Source organism: Centropristis striata, chromosome 13, assembly GCF_030273125.1.
Source record: "Centropristis striata isolate RG_2023a ecotype Rhode Island chromosome 13, C.striata_1.0, whole genome shotgun sequence".
Classification (NCBI taxonomy): domain Eukaryota; kingdom Metazoa; phylum Chordata; class Actinopteri; order Perciformes; family Serranidae; genus Centropristis; species Centropristis striata.
Window position 1 is genome coordinate 8,080,368 of NC_081529.1, and position 25,757 is coordinate 8,106,124.

Here is a 25,757-nt window from a genome sequence, read left to right on the forward strand (position 1 = left end):
AACACACACCAGACACTACCTATACACATTTTCATTATTATTATAAACTGCATAAAAGGAAGCCATAAGTGTACTTTGTGCAATTAAACTACATTCAGGAAAATCAGTCTCTGTATTTATTACCCCCTCCCTCGGTCATGTTAAAGCCTCACAACATGTTTTTCCATTTTTTCCCAAATAGCATTTTCTGCCCATTAATGTACAAAACAACATATTAATTACTTATTTTTACTTGTTTTGTGTATTTTGGGTTATCAGGTTTATCAGATGGGTATAATCTTAGTTCATATATATATATATATATATATATATATATATGTGTGTGTGTGTGTGTGTGTGTGTGTATAAAAAATACATATGGCATGTTAAATAGATTGTTGTCTGGCACTTGTAATATGAACAAAGAGTTATATATATATATATATATGCATATGTTATACACAGCATAGTATAAAGGGCATAAATAAGGTATGGTATAATAATAAGGTATGCTGTACAGTAGAAAGTGTGCTATTTAGTATGATGATGTATAATATAATAAGTATAATAATATTACAATATCATATGATAGTATAAAAGAAATACTGAACAATATATAGCCTAATATAATATACTTTATGTGGTCGGATGAAATCAGAGATAAAATAAGAAAAATGTGATAGCCCCAGCATTTATTCAGTCGTCTCAATCACTTTGGGGGGCTACAAATTTCTTCAGATCACAAAAGGACACTAGTTATGTTCTAAATATTTTTTTTATTGTTTTCACAGTTCAGGGAGATGGGGAAGGTCCTGGACCCACGAGGCATCTCGCAAAGTAGGCAAGTCACCTCAGCAGACGGACCTTTACCCCTGCAAAAATTCATCTCGTTATGTTTACGAGGACACGGGCGTCACCCCGCGTCGTTATTTTCCTTACTCATCAGTTTAAGGCATGACCTGCAAACTGTCGAGGAGCGCAATACATACAGTGTCCAGGTGTTCTCAGTTATGGTGCAAAATATGGCTCACTGTCAGTAGTTTCATTTTGTTTCCACTAACAGTTCCACATTTATCAAATAGTACTTCGTAGATATTAAATGCCAAACATTGTTTTGTATATCGTGAACTATACGTTTTGCACAAAACGAAAATATTTTTGTGATAATTTCGCGCAAAGGCTCATGGGTACAGACGCATTTGCAGTTTGTCAAGAGCAATCGATCACAGATCATTCATATAGGTCGGGGCTTTGGTGGCATTTTAAAGTAATGCAGTCCGTGTTTTCAAACATTTCATTGTTATTAATTTTGAAGTCCATAGTTATCAAACTATTACATTGAAATATTAAAATATATAGTCAGTTCCTGACGGACAGTTTGCATTCTGACCCAAATCTCCTTCCGTAGCCCCCGCTAAAACTTCTCATGCACGCAGGCGCAGTGAGGTAGTGTGATAAAATGGCAGACGTCTCTCTGGATGAAGTGATACGACAGCGCGGTATTAACCTCAAAGCACCAGCTAAAAGGTAATAAGACGATCAATGCACTGGTGGATACTCGGTTTTTAAGGACGTTGCAACTTGTAATAACATTTCTAAAAGTATAACGTGAATTTAGAGCTGTTGGTAGCTAGTTAACGTTAGCCGCTAACAGCAAGCGGCCACTAACGTTACATGGTAACCGCTTGGCTAACATGTAGCTAGGCCTCTACTTTAACAGCCTTTCCTTGTTGCATTTAGAAAATGAGGGGTTAATTATTTATTCAACCAAACTATTTTTTTTTTTTTTACCAAACTCATATTTACTTGTTTCAACACATGAACCCAAGAGCGAAGTGCCTGCGTCAAGTTAGCTTATGTTTGTAGCTTCACTCGCTAGTTAGCTAGCTAATATTTATGTTTGCAGCAGGGCAGGTTTTTGATCCAGTTTTTTATTAATAGATGAGTTGCTGGGCGCACAGGGTTTAACTAAGGCGGTGGCCTGTTCTTACAATTGGTTTGTTTGTTTTTAAACTAATCAAAATTGGCCAATCTTGGCCATGAAATTATATTCTCATGTTGTCTGTTCAAATAGCAGCACGACAGCCATTGAGTGCGTTCTTCCTGCACTGTGTGGAAAATAATTATTTAAGTAACTTTACTTTTGTAAGTGTTACTGTCACTATGTTTAACACTTGTAGGAATTTTTATGAACTTCATTATATGGAATAGAGCCTATATAATATATAGAAAGTATACAGAAGATATATAAGGTATGCTGTAGAGTAGAAAGTGTGCTATTTAGTATGATGATGTATAATATAATAAGCATAATAATATTACAATATCATATGATAGTATAAAAGAAATGCTGAACAATATATAGCCTAATATAATATACTTTCTGTGGTCAGATGAAATCAGAGATAAATTAAGAAAAATGTGATAGCCCCAGCATTTGTCCAACTGTCCCCCCTACTTTCATGGGACTGCCAATTTCTTCAGATCACCAAAGGACACTTTTGTTATGGTCCTTGACTAGTTTATTATTTTAACAGTTTAGGGAGTTGGGGAAGGTCCTGGACCCACGAGGCATCTCGTAAAGTAGGCAAGTCACCTCAGCAGACGGACCTTTACCCCTGCAAAAATTCATCTCGTTATGTATACGAGGACACGGGCGTCACCCCGCGTCGTTATTTTCCTTACTCATCAGTTTAAGGCATGACCTGCAAACTGTCGAGGAGCGCAATACATACATTGTCCAGGTGTTCTCAGTTATGGTGCAAAATATGGCTCACTGTCAGTAGTTTCATTTTGTTTCCACTAACAGTTCCACATTTATCAAATACTAGTTTGTAGATATTAAATGCCAAATATTGTTTTGTATATCGTGAACTATACGTTTTGCACAAAACGAAAATATTTTTCTTCACATAAACTAATAGTGTTGCAGAATGACTGATGAAATGAAGGAAACATTTGTTCTTCTTTCTGTCAGACCCATGTTTGGACGGGGTGCAGGAGGCGTTGGCAAGAGTTTTGATGCTCGGCAGAAGATAGGGGCTAATGATGTCAGACAGCGGCTTGGAGGAGGACCAGGACCAGGAGCCGGTAAGGGCGTTATTGCTTAAGTTCACTTATGCCTAATATTTGTGAAAGTTAACTGAGCCGGACGTTTTGTGTTTTGGGGATTAATACTAAATTCATCCCCAATCTTCTCCCCGACTCAGGTTTTCAAGTGAAAGATGCCAGAGAAAAGCTGGGTCAAAAGGATGCTCGCTTTAAAATCCGTGGTGGGAGGGGAGGAGCAGGAGGGGCAGGAGGAGTCCAAGATGCTCGTCAGATGATCAACTCACGCAAGCAGGGTCAGAATCAGTTCGGTGTCCCTGCGCTTACCACACAAAAGACAGCTGTAACGCACCATCTGCAAGGCCAGCTGCTTGTCCCACAGATACAGATACACGCCAACAACAATTTTGCCGGTGTGAACACGAGGCAATTTACCCCTAATTTACAAGGACTGAGTATGAGAGGCGGTGCAACACCACAGCAAGGCAATAATAAGAGAATGATGGATGCTCGTGACAGACTGAGCCTCAAGAGAAGCATCGGAGGGACACCAACACAGTCAGCTGTTGCACCACCTCTAAAAATAACCAAGACCATCCAGGTGAGGTTTAGATAAGTTACTTAATATCATTGACACAGCCTGCATGCATGTATATCTGTGGAAGTGTAAAAGCACATTGTCATGCTTACTGCACTCTAATATTTTAATGCTTTTTTTTTTTTACAGCAACGTCCAGTAGGAGTGGGGATGCCAGGTGGAATCCGTGCACAGACACAGGTAATTCATTTTGTTTTTTTGTGGCATGGTTTAACAAGTCAGATTGAGAGAAATTCTGGTGTTGATGAAAATATTCTTCTGAAAGAGAACACCATGTGTCCCTTGCATAATGGCTAAGATAGAGAAATATGTAATTAAAATAATTAATTTTGTCTCCCACAGCCTCTGTCCAATGAGCATGATGGCCCCCACAGTAAACAGCTAAAGATCACTACAGCTAATAATATGCTACAGTCACGGGTAAGAGCTGCTTCATGACAGCTGTCCTCAACCTGAATCAACACAGATATTCAAACGCTTTCATTAATGCATAATTAATTTCCGTGTCCGGCATTAAACACATTTTAATCTTCCATTTTTATATTTTTTCCACAGCCCGGTACAGTCGGCTCCCCATTCTCCATGTCGGCCCCAATCACCAAGGTGGTGAAAAATGATGCTTACACTGCCCCACGTCCTCCTGTCCCTGTGGCTCCCTCCCGGCCCAACGCCAGCATGGCTGCTACCCGGTCCCCAGCAGCAGCCTTACAACCAGTGTCCAGGACTCTCCAGCAAAGCACAGCAGAAACCAGCACAACAGCTCCTCCTCCCCCTCAGGTAAGCATTCCTGCTTGCATCTGTAGCATCTTGTCTCCACCTAGTACTATTATAATTCATTGCACTTTGTGTGTGTGTGTGTGTGTGTGTGTGTGTGTGTGTAATAAGTCAGTAACATTAGCCACTGTGAAAAACCTTTAAGGGGTATTCTTCAGTTACACAAATATTGTGAAATATTGAAAGTGATTGCAATGTATTGAGTATCACAGACCTGCTGTATTGTGATACCATCATTATTGTAGGCAGCAACTTACTGTGTGATTCCCACCTCTAGATTTAATAAAGGTAGACCGATATTTGTGTGTCTTTGTTTCACAACAAAGATTCATTGCCCGAGGGTTGTTGTATCGTGAAACTCCCAATTGTTTTTGTGAGCCGACTCCTTCATTATTGTGCCAAGAGCCCAATAGCTGTAACGGTAATGACAGGCAAGCCTAGATTAACAGGCTAACTCATTTAGGATGATAACCCCATCACCATGCTTGCACACATTTTTATGCCAGACATTTCCATTACATATGCTTGACCATGTTGTGTTGTCCTATTTCTTTCTAGCCTGCTTTCAGTCCTTTGGAGGGGACAAAAATAACAGTGAACAACCTGCACCCCCGGGTCACTGAGGAAGACATAGTTGTGAGTAAATCACACTTTTTGCCAATAATCTTTTGACATGTTTGCTTTTCGATAATGTGCTGAGTGCTTTAGGGCTGTGATGACTCATTCGGCGTGTGTTGGTACACCCTGTCTGTCTACAGGAACTGTTCTGTGTGTGCGGGGCCCTAAAGCGAGCACGGCTGGTGAAGGTGGGCGTGGCTGAAGTGGTGTTTGTGCGTAAAGAGGATGCCGTGAGCGCATACAGGAAGTACAACAATCGCTGCCTGGATGGTGAGTGCCCGTAGCAAGGACACACACATCAAATAGCGCTCCGGTTTTAGGCACTGTCTTCTGATTTGCATGCAGGTCAATGAATATTGTAGAGTTGCTGGTTAGGAACATCATTATATGCGTCTGTGAAAACAAAGGGCCTTTATTGAACTGAAGGATAGCTTGTATTGATGTATTTAGTATCCAAGAATAACAATGCCAGATTGATTGTCTGGATGTTCTGGTTTTTTTCCTTATCTTTTCTTCTTATCGTCCCTCAGGTCAACCCATGAAGTGTAACCTTCATATTCAGGGAAATGTCATCACTTCTGATCAGCCCATTCTATTGTAAGTGAGCCTGCAGGGTTTAAGCTCATTATTTCAAATGAATCTGTCGTCCACTGTATTTTTGTACACATACTTAATTAGGCATTTTTCTACTGGTGTAACTAAGGGTGTAATGAGCAGTTCACTTCCCCCCCCCCCACTTTAATTTTTTCCCCCAATCGAATCAACTACAACAACACAGAACGGTGGATTAACTATCAATTAACTGAATAAAGAGGACCAGTCTACTTAATTGACTTTGTCCATCTGTACACTTAGAAACTGAACACAAATGGTTCACAAAGTCAGATACAAATTAGGCTATAACATGTTGTCCCGGACTATGACAATACAGTATCCAGTCAGCTCGTTGTTTTAACAACAGACACTTTTAGTCATACACCATTATCAACAAATGCTATCAGAACTTGGTTTCCACATTATGTGCATCAGTTTACATAACATGTATTTTGTGTGTGACTGTGCACACTGAACTGTGACCCTATGTACTGGGACAGTTCAGCAAAATTACACAAACTGTAACGGCCCTACACAGCCCCTATGTAGGGCTACACCCGGTTATTAAAAGTTAAATCCATGTTCACAATTAATTTGTTTGAAGTATGGAGAATATTGACATTGATATTGATCTATTCAATTTGCAAACACTCAGTGAGTATACAGGCAACCTTTCTTTATTATCTCACTTGATTAAACGGTTCCATGTTTGTCAAGCTATTAATGATGAGGCATTTACTCAGATAACACATTTTCTGATTGGATTAATCAGTGTAAGCAGTGTTTCCAATTGACTCACAATACATTTGGTGTAATGAAGTTTGTTGCTGTTAGTGGCTTGCACAGTCCACTAAACTGTAAGAAATGTAATGATTTTAGCATGACAACTATATTAAAAATATATTATGTATGATGATGAGTTTTTCTACCTTTTGTAATCTTGTGACATTTTCTCCCTGACTGCTACAGGAGGCTCAGTGACACTCCAGGCGCAGGCAGCAGCACAAAGAAAGAAGGCCTGCCCCCCTCCTTGTCCCGCCCCGCTGGCCAGCGAGCCTCCTCTCAGCCCACCCCAGAGGTGGACCCTCAGACCATCCTCAAAGCTCTGTTCAAGTCCACCGCACAGTCCACCTCCACCACCGAGCCCCCCAGCTCACAGGCCACTGCCTTTCGCATCAAGATATAACTCATGTCTAGTGTGAATACACACTCTATTCATAAACATATTACTGCATTCTCAGTGTTCCCATACAAACTGTGGTTTTCAGCTTGACAGCAGGCCGCCCACATTGTCTCATATGAAACTGATTTTTACACATTTGATATACATAACTTCTCGGAACGGGACATTTATGGATACACAAAATTGTGTTATTGCTTTTGTGGTATCCAAATGTTTGTTCCTGAGGTGGACCAGTGGAAGGAAGTGTGATATGATTTGTTGTTTTAATCGAATGTGGTGGGGGATGCCATATCAAACTGGTTGTGTTGGGATAATTTTTTTTCGCTCTCGTAAGTTCAATACCAGCCCATTTGGATATGTGAATTTTTATTTTTATTTTTTATATTCCAATTGGCAGACACGGAGCAGCATTGTCATTATTTTAATGATTCATTATGTTTAAGGCTCTGTGTGTCAACCCAGGTGTGTTCAGTTATGTCGTCTGTACCTCTTTTCAGGTTTTTCTGGGTGTGCACGGACCACAGAAACAAGATATGATATAGGCCAAACAAAAATAGGAAATAGGACATTACTGAAGATACTATGTCCATCTGATTAAGCAGGACAATAAAGTTGTCGCTACATCTACCCAACTTCAACCTGAAATGAGGTCGTTCTTATAAAAATGACTGAAAACACTTGTGTGAGTAAATCGGGGATTGACCAACACTATAATACCATCGCTGCAGTAAACCAGTTTTCAAACGGTCATAATGTTGATTGTTTTGTTTTTTTGTCTTTTTTACCATCCTCGTAGCACCCAGATCCTTGTGTGCTCTGTTTGTGACTGGTTTTACTTGGTTGTCCAGTTTTGACAAAGTATGTTTAATTCTTTCTAGTAAACATTACACTTGATTCATGTTCAAAGACTGTAAATTACTTTCTGTTGCTTTCTTGGTATGTCAGTCTGGAGACTAGAGGAGGTCAGATCTGTCTGTGAAATGTCGCCATTAAATATTTAGCTTTGTAGATGCTGTCTGAGACTCGTCTTTCGTATGATGATGATGATGATGATGATGCATTTGTAAAGAGGCCCATGCTGTACTGACATACAGCATTCAAGCTTTCTCAAAACTTCAGATCAGTTATAAAATTACATGTCAGTTATCCCAATTTACACCTGATTTTATTAATTTAACTTTTCTATCAATTTTAGATTGTTAACTGTTTTTTTTTAACTGGTTGAAAGTAAATGTGGTGGCCTGTTGGTCTCACTACTCTTAACTGCTAAAAACACTGATGCCTATTCAAATTTGACATGAGTTAATACTTCAAATCCACGTTGAAGAAACATATTTAATACAGCACGCTATTTAACAAAAAATACATGTATACAGTTCAGTGCATAATTGTTCTCAGTATAGACTGACATGACAAAGCAGTAAAGGAGGCACTCTGCTCTCTCTTTATTCCCCAAAACTGTTTTTTCTCCACTTCACGTCATCCACTGAAACTCCTATCACATTTACAGCAACATGAATTTGGCCACGTCTTCAGATTTTGCAACAACAAGATTGCATTGCCAGATGTTTTTTGTCTGGTGTTTTTCTTTAAGGGGATGTGTAACAAAAGGTCAAGCTGAGAACTCAACTTTTTATACCTCGACTAGGGACAGAGAGCAAGTTATTACTCTTCTGGTATTTTTAAAGGCCCTGATTTAATATAGAATTGAATGATATAGCTTTCCTTACACACTATCCATATTAAATCTATGTGTGATGTGTTTTTGAACCGCAACATAAACTAAATAGTTTGGTTTTTTTACCTGGAAAAAACATAGCCATCTTTAATGAGTAAAAGTGATGTCATTTTAAATCGATATTTCACTGAGCCCCAGGGAAATTTCGGCATTACCACATGTACTTAAAACACAGACACATATAATACAAATAATAGCATAAAAAACATAATCTAACCAAACCAAAACTACCACAGAGAGCAGTATCTAATAGACGAACAATACAGGTTAATTACAAAGTAAAAGCAAGCATTTGTGGCGGCAGGGTTATGTTTTTCCAGATCCATTTTTTTGGTAAAATCTTTGTTTGTTTTTAAAATTGTAGCGTACTTTAAACTTCAATTTGGGTTGTTTATTTATTTTTTTATTTGTATTTATTTTCTTTGTGTCTTTTATTTTTTAAAGGGAAAACGTTTACGGTTTTAGTTGTACTTCCGGTGTTAAAAGTCAAACCACAATGGCGCCGTCCAAGAAGAAACACGCCAGTAGCCAGCCTTGTGTTATTCCAGGAGGATTTACAGGTATTAATCGACGAAATTAAGATTATTAATTTCATTTTTTCCATAGTATACTGTGTTGTCACCTGAGAGAACTTTTTACCCTGTTTCAGTTGTTATTAAAGGTACCGTTAGCCCCGTGTCGCCTGCTGCTGCTGATCCCAGAAGCTGTTCTGACTGATGTGTTACTTCATGTCTCCTGTGTCTCTTCACAGTGCTTCCCTTGCGCTTTAATGCTGACAGCGTTGCACAGCACAGTGTGTATGTGAAGGAGCACAAAGTCCGAGCAGAGAAGAGTTCAGGCAGACCGATGGACCGGACTTTATTTGCTCTCAACATCCCTCCGTACTGCTCAGAGGTAAAGCTCTACAGCATCTGTTAGTAGTCTGTATCCATAAACAGTGGCGGAAAGTAATGAAGTACATTTACTCAAGGACTGTACTTAAGTACAATGTTGAGGTACTTGTACTTTACTTGAGTATTTCTACTTTTTGTAACTTTATACTTTTACTACTACATTTTTAGGCAAATGTTGTACTTTTTACTCCACTACATTTAGCTGACAGCTTAATACTAACTAGTGGTTGACCGATACAGGTTTTTTTTTTTAAGGCCGATGCCGATTATTTTTATATTATAATTATTCAGTCTTAACCATCCCCGATATGTGCTGCCGATGTTTTTGGGCCGATTATTGAAGCCAATATTGCCTTTTCTCCCTCCTTTTACATGATAAAAATGACACAATGATAACAAATGTTACACAAGTCTCAATTTAAACAAAAAAAGAAACATTTTTTAACAAAACTATCTATTGCACATCTGTCCGTCCTGGAAAATGGAGCCCTCCTCTGTCTCTCCCTGAGGTTTCTTCTTCTTTTTCCACTGTTAAAAGGGTTTTTTGGGGAGTTTTTCCCTGGCTGATGTGGGGGTCTAATGACAGAGAGTGTTGTATCATGTAGTCTGTAAAGCCCTTTGAGGCTAATCTGTGATTTGTGATTTTAGGCTCTATAAATAAAGTTGACTTGACTTGACTTTAAAACAAACAAAACATATTAACAGTTCAATAGAAAACACTGTGTATGTTGTTATATTAAGTTTATTTATATAGCACCTTTTAAAAACAACAGTTTACAAAGTGCTTGGACAGAGAACAGTTAATCACAGGGAGAATGATGCCATAAGGCTAAAAACAATTCTTACATTGATAGAAAAACAAGAGACAGAGGAGGAACAATCACAAGACATTCTCAGGCACACAGAAAATAAAAGGTAAAGGGAGTTAAAAAAAAAAAGAAAAAAGTGAAGAAGTAAAAAGGAGTGGTGAGATAGAAAGCAATTACATAAAAGCAAGTCTCTAAAAGTGGGTTTTAAGAAGTGATTTAAAAGAAGTTACTTAGACATGTGATACACGTGACACATGCTTGCTTATATAATATTAAATATTTTAACAGTATATTAAGTAGTAAAATGAGCCCTATCTTTACAAAATCAAGACACTGCTTTGATAAAAGCATCAATACAAATCATCCAATAATATATTTAGAATATATAAAACAATCTCAGTGGGTTCATTCTGCATAATGAGTACTTTTGATACTTTAGTCCTCTTTTAGTTACTTTTCACGTCAAGATTCAACATGAAAATCATGATAGATTAAAAAGGAGTAGACATTTTTGAAAATTGTAATTCAAACAGTATATTAAGTAGTTAAATTAGCTGTACCATGAGAAAAAAATCAAACACTGCTTACATGAATTAAAATTACAATAATATATTTGGAATATATATAAACAGTCTGAGTACTTTTAGTTTTGATACTTTAAGTACATTTTGATGCTGATGCTTTTGTACTTTTACTACAGTAAGTTTTGAATGCAGGACTTCAACTTGTAGTGGAGTAATTTAACAGTGTGGTATTGGTACTTTAGTTAAGTAAAGGATCTGAACTCTGTCCTCCCTGTCATGTGTGTGTCTCAGGATGTTGTCAAAGAGCTGTTCTCACAGTTCGGCAGTGTTCAGTCCGTGGAGCTGAGGGACCACCCGGGCTCCTCTCAGGAGTCTGGACCCAAGCTGTCCCGGTTCTTTAAACCAGCTGAGAAACAGGTGAGCGTTAACACCACCAGCTAACATTCACTCACCTTCTTCTGTACAGTACATTTCATGTTGTCAAGGGTTTCTGCTTCCTTGATCGGAAGCCCAAGAGTAAACACGACTGGAGAAAAAGTAAGGTCTCAATACCAGCCTGTATTTTGTTCACAGGTAAAATTATGCAGATCTAGATAGAGAGATATACTTTATTTATCCCAAGGGAAATTGAAGAAATCTGGTCCCAGAATAACATCATTCTCATAGGAAATCAGTGTAGTGCATCAGTAATAATTCACATTTAATTCTTCTTGGGCTTACACAAACTGAAAGTACAAGACACTGAATTCTGTTGGCCAGTTACCATAACAACAGCTGGTCACGATGTTTGTTATATACTGTATAAACTGTGCCCTCGTAAATCTGTGGGAAAGAGATTATGAAATCACTAGCGAAGTGGAAAGTTACAAGTTACTCTGCACACCATTATAATTATCCAAATATAACGATGTCGTATTGGACATCTTGTGTCTCTGTCTGTTTCTTCCAGGGTTTTAAAGTCTGCTACATTGTCTTCCAAAACTCGTCCAGTGTAGCAGCAGCTAAATCTCACCCACATGATGCACCTCTGCTGGTTTGCACAGAGCAGCGTCCAGTGAGGACGGGGACACAGAGTGAGTGATGCTACAGTGATGATTACATTAGATATTCCTTTATTTGTCCCACAATGGGGACATTTTCAGTGTAACAGCAGCAAAAACTGTACAGCAAAAATAGAAGTATCAGTAAGATAACAATATATAGAAACAAGCAATAATATATAAAAAAGCATTAATACTCTAAACAATAAAATCAAATTGGGAACACTATATAATATATACAGCTGAAAACTACACTATTACTTAAGAAAAATATTTATATTACCCAGTGCGTGGTATACCTGATTGATGTATTGAAGGTATTGATATTGCAGCTTATGTACATTATAGATGCCGTTTTTAAATAAATGCAAGGTTTGTATTTTCTTCTTTTATTGCTGTTTTGTGTTGCTTTACTTCTAAACTTCTGATGCAAAACATTTCAAAGTCCAAAATGAGCCATGTTCATTTTCAGTATTATTACATACACAGCTGACGGTTTCTTTGTAATATCTTTTTAACAAATAACTATTTTGTTTTTATTTATAAAAAGCCATTATATTGATTTCTCTTTCTTGCTATGGAGATAAAAATATAAAAAAACATAACATACCTCACTGAAAAGTGCAGACACAGTGGGTCCCACTTGGAGGAATGTCCACACTATCAAGTGTTGTTTTTGTTTTTTTAAAGAAACTTATTATTTCGTCAAATTATTGTATTTGCAGCAGCTCTGGCTTTTAAAGCAACAATTTATACTGAAATGTATTGATTCATGAGTTCATAACTGAGCATTTTATGTAGTCTAGTGCCTCCATGTTAAAAAACAAAACAAAAAACACTGTATAAGTGCCATCTTGGTAAAACATGTTAAACAAAATAAAGCTTCCTATCAAATCTCATTGACAATACATACAGGCAATTTTGTCCATTGTATCACATTTTTTGGGATTGTGATGAAAATGCTTTTTATGGAAAAATAAAACATTATCAAAGTAAGGTTTTAGAAGTTAAAAAACAACTCAAATCACAGTCACATGTTGTGTATCAGTGTTAACTACATAAATACATAATTATTATATTCTTAATATGAATGCAGTATGACTGTTTTAGTGAGAACCAGGTGCTTGTTGATCAAACCTATTCACACAGAACAAATCAGTCTTCTGGCAATTAATGTTATTAATTGCTCTTTCTTACTCCAGAATGGATCCAGCAATACACAGATTCTATCATTCCTCCCGGCAAACTGCAAGAAAAAGTCAACTCCTTTATGGAAGGCTACGACAAGCGGAAAGAGGAGGTGAGATTCCTGCAGCTCTTTCTCTTGCAGCACATGCATATCCAGTCAATGTTGCAGTCAAATCCTTTTCCTTTGCTAACTGCTAACTGAGTGAAACGACCTTGAAGTATCTAAGTAGCAGCCATGATAAGAGCTGGTCATATTCTTTAAATGCTGAGGAAAGTTTTAGATAGAGTTGTTCCAATTCTGATACCAGTAACCTAAATTGCTCCGATACTGCCGAAAAGGCTGGCATCGGTATCGGCGAGTACTGGAGTCCAGGCACTGATCTGATACCACGTAATTTATTAAATTAGTAATCCATTTACAGGTTCGCTCCGTTAAGGTAATATTGTAGCTGCACTTTAATTTAAATATATTCCTAGATTTATTTATTTAAGTTGCTGTTGCACTCCTGTTTTGTATACTGTTTTATTAAAAAAATAAATGGCTTGAATTTGCTGTATTTATTCATGTTTTACAAAGGGTTTAACCTGAGCCAGGCCTTACCACAATGGTAATAATATCACAGTCATGCAGGTGTAGTATGTTTTTTTTAAAACATACTGGTATCGGATCGGTACTTGGTATCGGCCGATACCCACAGCACAAGTATCGGAATCGGGAGGAAAAAAATTGTATCGGAACATCTCTAGTTTTAGAATTACATGACACATAAGTGCGGTCAGATTCTCAGCATTGTTTTCTTTCCTATACATCGTTCTTCACATCTTTCATTGATCTCATGTTTTCCAAGAAGGAAAAGTGTTTAGGAGAAAAAAACGATGACATCATATTTTTTGGGACTTTTCGACCGCAGCCCGTTTGAGTCAAGTTTGTTTTCTTTGTCACAGGAAGCGAAAAGGCAGAAGGAGGAGGCCGAGCAGCAGCAAGAAGACGAAGAGGGCTGGGTGAAAGTAACAAGAGGACCCAAGGGTGCCAAGGGTCGCCCCCACAGCGAGGTAGCCAACAAGAAGACTCTTGAGAAAGAGATGAGGAAGAAGAAGAGGAAGGAGCTCATGAACTTCTACACCTGGCAGCACAGAAACACACAGAAAGAACGTAAGTTACCCATTTAATGTCGTATTTTCTTCAGAATTTGTATGTGATAGAGTGGAATAAGAAGCCTTATGATTAACTCTAAATTTGCTTTTTTCAGATATTGCTGAACTGAGGAAAAAGTTTGAGGAGGATAAACAGAGAATATCTCTGCTGAGGGCACAGAGAAAGTTCAAACCTTACTGATTCAATAAACACGATTTTCTTTTCATCATTTCACTGCTTTTGTGTGTTTTAGCTACTAATAACCCTGAGCATTTTTGTATCAATAAACTATTATGTTCTGATTGTCCAATTTTCATTCTTATTGAATTACCAGCACCTCACAGATAAATTACTTAATGTAGGTAGAATACAGTATAATTAAAGAGGAGACATGCAGGATTGAGTACCAATGCTATTCATTAATCACATTTAAATATCATTCAAAAACTACCTCTGGGAACCATTTAAATTAATTATTTGGCCTTGATTTCACATAAAAGAAAAGTCATAATGAAGGACGAGGGCTTTGAATTTTATGACCATTGAAAAATGATTACAAAAACAAGTTTGAAGCCATATCACAGAGGATGAAATGTTTTAATGAGATTATTCACTGTCAGCCTCGCAATTTAGCTTCACTTCTGGTTTCTGCTGGTTTCTGGTGCTCTTCCACACAGCAAACACGAGGACAAACAGCAGGGCAGCTCCAACACCAGACAGAACATACACGGTCACCTGAAACACTGAGGGCCACAGAGAAATAATTCATTCATGTACTGCCATTGATTCATCACACAGTAACTACACTGCCCTATAAAGCCTGAGTGCAGTAACTACGCAAAGGGAAAAACTTTTAAAGTTTTTTTAACTGGCCAGCCAAATGGGTTATAGGTAGGTAAGTGATATGACACTTATTTCTACATGTATTGATGATAGGATTTTTATGCTCAAAAATCATGACAAATATTTGACCTTTGACCCCAAAAATGTAGTTACTTCACTGGTTTTGCTGTAAAAGGTTGTAATCGTAATGCAGAAGCAGTGCAGTAACTACAATGTTGTCTTCTTTCAGCTGTTATATTTTGTTTTCATTACATTAACATTTTCAAATTGATTTTGTTATAAGTGAATCTGTTCAGACGTGTATTTTAGATTTAATATCAAAGTAATGTTATATTTTAGTCTAAATATAATTTGATCTTACTTTTTAACTTAATCACTATCTAGATCATTTAAAAAAATAAACTTCTAAATTACAATATTTAGAATATTAAATTAAAATAAATTTCTATTTGTATGTTTGAATTAGTGTATATATATATATATATATATATATATATATATATATATATATATATATATATATATATATATATATATATATATATATATATATATATATATATATATATATACACACACACACACACACACACACACACACACACACACACACACACACACACACACACACACACACACACACACACACTTCTCCAAAGCAGACTGTGTTAAGTGCAATTACTTCTTGGTTTTGAGTTGGATTTTGTGATTTTATGTCATTATTTCTCTGAAATAAAGCAAAATTGAAATGTAAAACTTTGTCACATGATAAAACAGACATCAAGGAGTTCATTTTTAGTTATAACTCAATTTTGATCAAAAAAGTAGTTACTGCAGTCAGGCTTTGTAGGGCAGTGTAGTTCTGTGCTGAGCTGGACTCACTTGTCTTCTGTTCCACACATGGACTGTCCTCTAGCTCAGTGCTGTTCTGTCCCAGCAGCAGCGGACCTAAAGAGACCAGCTGGACCTGGTCAGACTCTGACATTGCCTGTCTTCTCTGTCTCTCACCCTCAGATGCTGTGAGGGAGAGGCAAAAGTTCAGCACGTATTCACAGCACACAGGCTGGAAGATTATGGCATAAAAATTATAATAACGATTATTATACTGAGATCACAAAAATGTAATATGGTTAGAAAGATGCATTCATTTTATACAGAACTTAAACAAACATGTTATTGACAGCAAATTTCCTTGAACTTTAAATATAATTAAATTAAAGAATAAAAAAATGTTTTTAAAAAATCTGAATATATAAATACATTTACAAATGAATAAAAATTGTTTTATCTGCTTAAGATAAAACAATTAAGATTTTTCCATATTTGTGCACTTTCACAGCCTCCTTAGAACTACTAAAAACATATTTAATATCTAATAATAAATAAAATAAATTAGACCAAATATGTTGTCGTGCACTGCAACACCCTGTTGAAAATCCTAAACAGATATTCGACATTTTTGTAAACTATATTTAACTCGAAAAAAGTGAAGTAGTAGTATGTAATGGGAAAATACACTGCAGTATCATCCTGAAATTGAAGGTGGCACAACAATCTTTTATCTCGATGATCTTGTTTTCATAGTTTTTGGAAGCCAAAATTTTATTCAAATTAAATTGAATTAATGGTCCAACCATGGCAGCACATACAGTGTCAAAGGAGAAAAGCATGCGGTCATATACTCACATATGATGGCGCAGCGCTGTGCACAGTCAGCATCATCCGTACAGATCTCCACCCAACAGTAGAAGTACATCTACCGGAGAGATTTCACATGTTTGCAGAGATTCACTTTTTAATATTATTGAAATATAAACGGGTATATAGCCTTACTTCTTCCACACTTGGCTGGCCTGTATGAGGGTCAAAGAAGGCAAAGGTCTTGACATCAAACCTCCTGACTTGGGAGTGGGAGGTGGTCTTCCCCTCGCTGTTCACAGGGACAGAGCTCCTCATGTTGTCCATCGGGTTGGGACATCTGTCCATGAGGAGAAACAACTGTCAGCTATTGAGCAGCTTATACACATGAGGGATGCAAGCTCTAACTGTTACAAATATGCAGAACAAAGCCCAGATAATGAGTTTGATATATTCTTAAGACACTCATCCTCTCTGCTGTCTGCTGCACGGAGAGAAACAAAAGTGATCTGGGGAAGCAAAGGTCCCTTTTTCACATTTTATATTGTTTGTGTCCATTTTCTATTCCAGTGATGGAAGTGTTATTTGTACCAAGGTTATTATAGTTAACGAAAACTAACGAAATAACGAAAACTAGAATTGAAAAAACATGTTCGTTAACCGAAATAAAAATAAAAACGAGAGTTTAAAAAAAAAAAAAATGATATAACTGAAACTGTATTTTTGGTTACAAAACTAACTCAAATTATAGTTAAAATGTCCTTAGTTGTCGTCTTTGTCAACTTTTTTCATACGTAAACCTTTTGGTTGATATGAAATCTATTTCATCTATCTGGTTTTATGACTTAAAAAACTTATTGGGGCTGAGATGGATCAGACAAAGGAAATAAAGGCATCATTTATTGTGACTTTTTTTAATCTGGCACCCAACAAATACCCCATTACAAAAAACTAAAACTAATAAAAACTAAACTAAAACTAAGCATTTTCCAAAAAATAAAAACTAATTAAAACTAGCAAAAATACTCTTATTACTCATTAAAACTAACTGAATTTGAAAACAAAAATTGACAACGAAATTTAAAGTAAAACTAATGAAAAATCCAAAACTATTATAACCTTGATTTGTACTGTACTTTTTGGTACCTTTTTTAATCTAATGTATTGTATGGTTGTATTTTTACATGTCTACAGGATTTACAGATGAGCAGGAGCAAGAGCTTTTAAAGCTCACAAATAAAACAAGTTTTCATTTTTGCAGATATGCTGATATAATTTTGGCTGGTTTACCAGATCAATACATGTACTTTTTTCCACGCAATTGCAAAAAACCCTCCCTCCTCCGAAATATTTTCAAACTAATCTGTAAAATTCATCCCAATTTAACAAGTTGATCCTAACAGGCACAACCAGGGAGAAACTGACCTATTACAGTGTGCGTGACATGTGACTAAGCGTCATCCTATTGGAAGAAATTTCTGGCCAATGGCAACACTTCATTTTAAAGCCTTTATGTGCCGATATGGTGAATGTGCCGATATCAATATGCATCCCTAATGCAAGTCAGTTCAATATTTCATCTCAGTCTCCTGATGTGCCAGACAAGTGCATTAAGTGCTTGGAAGGAAAGGGTTCTCTGTACCACTGTGTATGGGATTGCCCAAAAATAAAAAAAAATATTGGAAAAAAGTTGCTCTGACTTTATCTGAGATTGTTGGAGTGAAGGTCCCTCACCAGGCAAAAAATATATATACTTGGTATATATTCAAAAAACTTTATTATCAATCCTAAAAAGTCAACTTTAATTAACTTCGGACTCCTGCTGGCCAGGAGGATGATCGCTCTGTTTTGGAAAAAAAAAAATGGATGTGCCCTTGATACATGTGTGGATAAAGGAGATGTACGGTGGCCCTGAAGTGTAAACCATGCCAGCAATTCACACAGCACACCAGCTATGCATCAAAACGGAAAGAGTAGGTACATATTGGACACTGATCTACGCACGTATTGTGATATTTATGGTAAATTAATTGAGACTGCTCAGAGCGAGCTTACATAAAGTATAAATACTTTGCTGTCATTCTTTCAGAAGTATTCACTTTACATGGACACACCATGTGAAATAATCAAATTGCGTCGTGCGGAAAATGTATTTGTTGTGCAGACGAAATTCATAATAAAATGCCCTGTACAGTAAATATCAAAGGGCATTTTATTCTGATATTCCACCGTGAAACGTTCTGTAAGTTTGTGAGAAGATACCCGAGGTAAACGATAAAATGCACAATCAACTTGAAACTGATATACTTGAAAGTATGTGAAGTGTCTTGTTGTGACTGTTTATTTTATGGATGTTATAGTTTGGTTGTTGTCTATCTGTATAAGTGAAATATATACATAAAAGTTCAACAAAAATATTGTTGGAAAAAAAAAGTAATCTCAAGTTGCTGCTGTAATTCTCTCCACCACCTTACCCGTCATACAGAAGAGTCCACACAGAGTGTCTAGACGCAGGGTAGGCGAAGCAGTCGCGTACACGCAGGGACAGTGTGGGGTCCGGGGACGGCTGGGCCATGGAGATCTCTACATACGCAGCTTTACGCAGCGGCAGGCTCAGTGGAAGCTGGTCCTCAGGAAAGAACGATGAGAAGGAAGCATCTGGAGGAACAAATCATCGCTAAGGATGAAGATTTCTATTGTACTGTGCAATGTTGTAGTTTTTGATTCAATATTACAGAACACAGTCATATACTGCCCTTCACTGTTATTACCTTTAGCTATTCTCATCTGCACTCTGATGGTCCCCAGTGCCATTACAGGTGGTGGGTCGGTCACTGCGTACAGGGACCGCAAGTTTGCTGCACGCATTAAATCTGATGCCTCGTATTCACACTGGACCTTGAGACTAAAAACACAAAACTTACATTACATTTGACACATCCTGAATATTTTAATTGTGAGATCAATCATTATGGTCTGTGACAGCCATCAGCTTTACAGTCGTGTCGAGAGGATGATAAAAAATATTCACCTAAATGAAGAATGTTTGGTTTTACTTTTAGTATAAAGCTCCTCCACTTCCACCTCGTAGATCTTAACGTCTCCATCCACCTAAAGCAGAGAGAGAAGAAAGGATTCAAAGTCATGTAAACATGCAATCATGGAAAAAACTGTAAGACCATTGTTTTCTTCCATTTCTTGTTCATTTAATGCCTGGCACAAATAAAGGTACATTTGTATGGACAAATATATTGATAACAACAAAAATAGCTCATAAGAGTTTAATTTAAGAGCTGATATTTAGACATTTTCAATGGGGTTTTTTTTATAATGATTTTTTGTTATTATTAAGAAAACTCTGGAAAATGGTTAGATATCAGCACTTAAATAAAATCAGCTATTGTATATTTGTCCAAACATATACCTTTAGTTGTACCGGGCATTAAAATGAACAAGAAATTGAAGAAAACAAGGGTGGTCTAATACATTTTTCCATGACTGTATTTTTTTTTTTTTTTTAGGTGGCTAAAATACATTTTGCTGTACACAGTAGAACATATTGCTCTGTTGAACCTGACTCCACCAGACTCCTTTTGACAAAAATAGTATTTTTACCTCACAGAACACAGCAGTTTCCAGGCAACCCCTGCCTTGATCTGTCTTGTTTGTGTTATTGTGTGACTTTCAGTCTTGGATTCAAACTTCTGCAGCATCCACTACATGCATAGCTCTGCTTGTCAGTGTCAGTAATACACACATCAAGGTTATAATAGTTTTGGATTTTTCATTAGTTTTAGTTTTAATTTCGTTGTGAATTTTTGCTTTCAAATTCAGTTAGTTTTAATTAGTTTTTAGAGTGAGTTTTCTAGTTTTGGTTTAGTTTTTATTTTTTGAAAATGCTTAGTTTTAGTTTAGTTTTAGTGTTAGTTTGAGTTTTTTTTGTAATGGGCTATGTGTTGGGTGCGAGATTCAAACAGGTCATAATACATTTTGCCTTTATTTCCTTTGGTTTATCCATCTCAGCCCCAATAAGGTTATTAACTCTTACAGTTCCAGGTGTTTTGAATTTTGGTTCTAGTTCCCAGTCTCAGTAAACATATTTACCATGTGTTGCATGTTCAAATAGAAACACTGAATTATGAATCAAAAAAGTTGACAAAAACAAAAACTAAGGACATTTTCACTTTAATTTTAGTTAGTTTTAGTTAGTTTTGTAACCATGCAATACAGTTTCAGTTAGTTTTATTTTTATTTCAGTTAACGAAAATGTTTTTTCAATTCAAGTTTTCGTTATTTCGTTAGTTTTCGTTAACTATAATAACCTTGACACACATATAAAGATAGATGTAGCGATGTCATACATAAACCTTTGTAGCTGATAAGAGTTAAATTTAAGAGCTGATATCTAGATATTTTCTATCGTTTTCTTGATAACCAAAATCATCATTAAAAAAAACATGTTGAATGTCTAGATATCAGCTCTTTAATTAAACACTTATGAGTTATTTTTGTTGTTATCATTATATTTGTCCAAACAAATGTACCTTTAGTTGTACCAGGCATTAAAATGAACAAGTAATGGAAGAAAACAAGGGTGGTCTAATATTTTTTCAATGACTTTATATCACCTACTTCAGGCCATGTGCAATAAAGCTTTGATGACATGTGACATGATTCAAAGTGGAAAAGAGGAACATTTCAGCTCATACAGTATGTTCTTTGTCCAAACTGGACACGTGATGTTGGACTCAAACTGACAAGTAGCATTACCTTCATCTTTGCACCACAGTCCATGACTCCAATCTTGAAGACAGCCGTGTCTGAGGTGGTGACCACAGGGGAACAATGCGGCTGATCCTTAACTATGAGGCTGCTGGGATCGATGGGCCGGTCTGTGTCTGTGGTCTTCACTGAGAACACAAAGTGTCCGTCCACAGAGCAGGCTGGAGGGAGAGCAACACACAGGAATAGGTATTTTTACACCTAAACATGTTCACAATATGTTCTTATTCAGAGGAAATGTCAGAGATAAATAATTGACTTTATCACCAAAAGGGCTTCCATGTACAGTTCATGTACATCTCAATAAATTAGTAGAATATCACAGAAAAGTTTATTGATGTCAGTAATTCAATACAAAAAGTGGAAATAACACATTATATAGATCCATTACACCAGTCCCCACCCCATTCTACCCCCCGGCGGCCTCCACACAACAAGCTAGAATGGCCTTGTCATTTTTTTTTTGTAGTAGTATTTGGAGTAGATTCATGATTTGATTTAGCTTTTACCAGCATTGGAGAACAATGAAATTATTTCCATTTAGCCTTGCCACGCCCCCCCCTTTTATAACTCTGGGGCCCCCCTTGGGGTCACGCCCCCCAGTTTGGGAACCACTGCATTACACATACAATAAAACATTTGATGTCTTAATTTATTTCTTTTTTTCTAATTATGATTATGGCTTACATTAAATGAAGACCTAAAATTCAGTGTCTCAAAAAATTTGAATATTACAAAAGACCAATTTTAAGTATGTTTAATATGTAATGTTTGCCTCTGAAAAGTATGTCCATCTATATGACTCAATACTTGGTTAGGGCTATTTGACTTGAACTGCTGGGAATGGACTTTTCCATCATATTCTAATGTATTGAGATGCACCTGTAAACAGTATTTTCACAAGTAAGACAAACATTTCCTACCATTGAGTCTGTAGTAGCAGGATAAATCGTGATCATCGTAGCAGCATCCCAGTTCGTTGCATGCATCACTAGAAATACTTTGGTGGCCACAGTCCACTCGCAGAGCTTTTTCTGTGTCACAGTTTCCAGGTAATGCTGAAGAAGAACCAAGTTTTTAGTGTCCCGAACTGGCACAGTAACTTGTGCCATGCCAAAATCTTGTCTTTGATGTAAAAGTCAGGCAATATCACCCCATGACATCACTTAAAGAGTTTATTAAAACTCTCCACCAGGCTCCGAAGAAAAATGTGTCAATTAAGTTTCAATTGATGGGAAGTGATGAAATAAGAGCACTGACTTCAGATATAGAAGACACAACAGTGTCAGTGAGGGTGTTGCTGTCATCGGCTGTCTGCACTCACGTGTCGGGACGAGTCGAGTCCTCTCACTGTGTCTCTTTATCAGAGGACAGCTGATATTTACGCTGAACCATCGATCCTCTCCTGCCAGCTGGATCTGCAGAGGGATGACCACTTTGCTGCCCTGAGGATCAAAGACCATCAGTGTTAATTGTTAAAAAACCATAGTGTTTTTCATTTACACTGAAAAAAGTGTATCAGTAGCAGTGTAGCAGTTGTTCATTCAAACTAATAACTGCCATTTAAAAAAAGGATAAAATTATTGATTTGATTGTAAAACTTATTCTTTTTTCATTTAGAGACATGTTTGATTTATACTGAACTAAATATACGTCCTAAGGACCCAAAACAAAGTTTTTGATTTCTCTCAAGTTTTTATTTTCTTCTTCGTGACCTGCAGGTAATATTTTTAGTTTGAGTCGAAAGCACTGCGCACTGCACAGTCAAACCGTGTATGTAATATGTTGCATATAGTTCATATGTTAAAGATTTAGAAATACATTTAATGTAATCTGTTGGCCAAGTGTCTTTTTTATAGAGTTTATAAGGTGGGAAACAAAAATTAGTTAAGTCAAATAAAATGTGAAAAATATAGTTTGGGTATATGTAAATAAATTAACTGGTGTCAATGCAAACATTAATTCAGTTAAAAGTGAATATATTAGGTTGGTTCAATTTAAATGTATTCGTTTGGTTCAATAACTAAAATGTTAAGAAAATAATTTGGATCAAGGCAAATAATTAAGGTTGAGTCAAGTGCAGTATTATTGTTTACATCAACATAAAATAATCAGGTCATAAAAAGTTACTCAATTTAGATTCTATGAAGCAAATATTTCAGATGTGATATCTGGACATCATTTTTTTTAGTTTGAGCAAGGTTATACTTTTTTCAGTGTATATGCACACACTTACACACATTGCATGTGTATATTCCTCTTCTGTAGACTTCTCAATGTATATTGACACATTTTACCCCTTTTCAGAGTAATTGTTCTTTTTTGTGGTCTCTGTGCAGCATGTCTTTCTTGTCTCTTTGTAGTTACTTTCTGCTTCTTAGTAGTCATTTTTATTTTCTTTGTAGTAGCTTTTTGTCTCTTTGTGGTTGTTTTGCCCCTTTTCATTGTTGTATCTCTTTAATTTCTTCATTGTAGTTGTTTTGGTCTCTCTCTGTAGTCGGTTTATGTTTCCTCGTGGTCATTTGAATCTCTTCCTGATTGTTATGCATCTCTTTGAGTGGCATTTTATACGTAAAGGCCAGGGGTGTCCTGACACTTTTGGCCCTGGGGCCTGTCCCCAGTTAGCTCGTTCAGTAATCCATCCATCTTAAGGTTTCAACTATAGTATTGTATTACCTGCATAAATTGTGGGGAAGGTGTTGGATTTTTCTCTTTTTCACAGACCTTTCTTTTTAAATAGGAAGGACACAATGTTCAGCCCATTCCTGAGCCCAATATTTTCATACAGTCACTTATTTTACCTCAATCTGTCCATAGCAACTGTCATATTTGCTAAAGAGGGACAGACTCTGGTTTTTCTCTCGGACCAGTCTCACTCCACAGGACTCCTTAGATTTAAGCACTGGGATGGTGGCCCCAGCCATGTCTAAGAGACAATAGAGCACATACAATATTAATAGATTCAATACAAATGTTGAAAGCTGGAACATTTTAGATGAACACTATGCTGCCCTTGAAAGTCTAACTGCAGTAACTACACAAAGGGTAAAACTGAGAAAAACTGCTTTAAAGACTTTTAATGTTTTTTAACTGGCCAGCCAAATGGATTATAGGTAGGTAAGTGATATGACACTTATTTCTACATGTATTGATGATGTAATTCTTATTCTTATGATTTATTTGACTTTTGACCCCAAAAATATAGTTACTGCACTCTGGTTTTGCTGTAAAGGGTTCTCATAGTAATGTTGTTGTCTTCCTTCAGCTTTTATATTTTGTTTTCATTAAATTAACAGTCTCAAATTTAGTTTTTTATAAATGTATTTGAAAGTGTTTAACAACTCTATTCTATTCAAAGATGTGCATATTTTAGACTTATTATAAAGAAATGTTATATTTTAGTCTTAATATAATTTTACCTCACTTTTTTACTCCATCACTATCTGGATAATAATTTCTCTTTTCAAATAAACTTTTTTTAAATACATTTTTATGTTTAAATTAGTAAATCAGACCATGGTAAATGCAATTACGGCTTGGTTTTGAGTTGGATTTTGTGTTTTTTATATAAGTATTTCTCTGAAATAAAGCAAAATTGAAATCTAAAACTTTGTCACAAGATAAAACAGACATCAAGGAGTTCATTTTTAGTTATAACTCAATTTTGACCAAATATATAGTTACTGCAGTTAGGGTTAGTAGGGCAGTATGCACTGAAACGATTCCCAATCAATTTGCCATAGTCATGGGATGAAAATAAATTATTGCAACAAAGTACGCGATCTCACCTTTAACATGTATATTACTTTTGACCAGCGGCCCAAAAACAGCTTTAATTCTCCGAGCAGAGCAGCTGACTGTGGGCAGGGCGAGCTGCTCAGCTCTCTTCTTCTTCTGGCCGGCTGACAAACACCAACAGGGCTGAACCATGGCGACAACAACTAAAGTAATCAAACCAAGTTTTGCGCAATGATGATTCATTTTCTTAGAATTTAGATATTTTGGCTCATACAGTTTTGGTCTGGAAACATAACGTCCTTTCTTTGACGCGGGGCAGGGGGCCACGTGACTTCTGCTAATTAGTGTTAATTAGTTTGAAGCTGGCTGCTTCCTCCAGGAGAGCTTCTACACGTAGGTAGGTACCCGTGTAATAAAAGAGTTGAAATGATGTCATGTCCACGTGTGCGCCCCCGAGAGCTGCTTTGAGAAGTAGGACAGACTGAGCTGTTAATTAATATAAAGGTCAGCGTTTAAATAATGCATATCATGCTGAGCACATGCGTGGTATCCTCAGGGAGCTATTAAATGAAATCATTGCGTAACTGAAAGGCCTCGCCAACCTCAGCCCTCTCCCTCTTTCCACTGCTGCATCA

The 25,757-nt window shown here is 36.7% G+C and overlaps 3 protein-coding genes and 2 non-coding genes across 5 annotated transcripts; 2 read left to right on the forward strand and 3 right to left on the reverse strand.

Annotated features, from left to right (window-relative positions):
• Window positions 1-781: 781 nt before the first annotated feature.
• LOC131984187 (U12 minor spliceosomal RNA) lies at window positions 782-935 on the reverse strand. The gene has a single exon (XR_009395533.1). It is a non-coding gene; the product is annotated as a U12 minor spliceosomal RNA (small nuclear RNA).
• A 497-nt stretch (window positions 936-1,432) lies between these two features.
• On the forward strand, window positions 1,433-7,802 carry poldip3 (polymerase (DNA-directed), delta interacting protein 3). Its single transcript, XM_059348958.1, has 10 exons — window positions 1,433-1,506; window positions 2,957-3,069; window positions 3,189-3,628; window positions 3,755-3,805; window positions 3,968-4,045; window positions 4,181-4,402; window positions 4,958-5,035; window positions 5,158-5,287; window positions 5,548-5,614; window positions 6,581-7,802. The coding sequence occupies exons 1-10, from the start codon at window positions 1,439-1,441 to the stop codon at window positions 6,795-6,797; spliced, it is 1,464 nt and encodes a 487-aa protein (XP_059204941.1). The 5' UTR covers window positions 1,433-1,438; the 3' UTR covers window positions 6,798-7,802.
• Window positions 2,528-2,681, reverse strand: LOC131984188 (U12 minor spliceosomal RNA). The gene has a single exon (XR_009395534.1). It is a non-coding gene; the product is annotated as a U12 minor spliceosomal RNA (small nuclear RNA).
• Window positions 7,803-8,978: 1,176 nt separating the features above from the next.
• rrp7a (ribosomal RNA processing 7 homolog A) lies at window positions 8,979-14,431 on the forward strand. The gene is made up of 7 exons (XM_059348497.1): window positions 8,979-9,092; window positions 9,284-9,426; window positions 11,050-11,175; window positions 11,708-11,831; window positions 13,001-13,098; window positions 13,932-14,139; window positions 14,237-14,431. Exons 1-7 carry the CDS (start codon window positions 9,029-9,031, stop codon window positions 14,320-14,322), a joined length of 849 nt encoding a protein of 282 aa, XP_059204480.1. The 5' UTR covers window positions 8,979-9,028; the 3' UTR covers window positions 14,323-14,431.
• A 264-nt stretch (window positions 14,432-14,695) lies between these two features.
• On the reverse strand, window positions 14,696-25,518 carry LOC131983678 (zona pellucida sperm-binding protein 4-like). Its single transcript, XM_059348441.1, has 12 exons — window positions 25,173-25,518; window positions 24,186-24,310; window positions 22,709-22,829; window positions 22,308-22,442; window positions 21,373-21,545; window positions 19,634-19,713; window positions 19,374-19,507; window positions 19,077-19,260; window positions 16,798-16,942; window positions 16,651-16,720; window positions 15,847-15,981; window positions 14,696-14,864 (listed from the first exon to the last, which is right to left on the reverse strand). The coding sequence occupies exons 1-12, from the start codon at window positions 25,363-25,365 to the stop codon at window positions 14,728-14,730; spliced, it is 1,632 nt and encodes a 543-aa protein (XP_059204424.1). The 5' UTR covers window positions 25,366-25,518; the 3' UTR covers window positions 14,696-14,727.
• Between the last annotated feature and the right edge of the window lie 239 nt (window positions 25,519-25,757).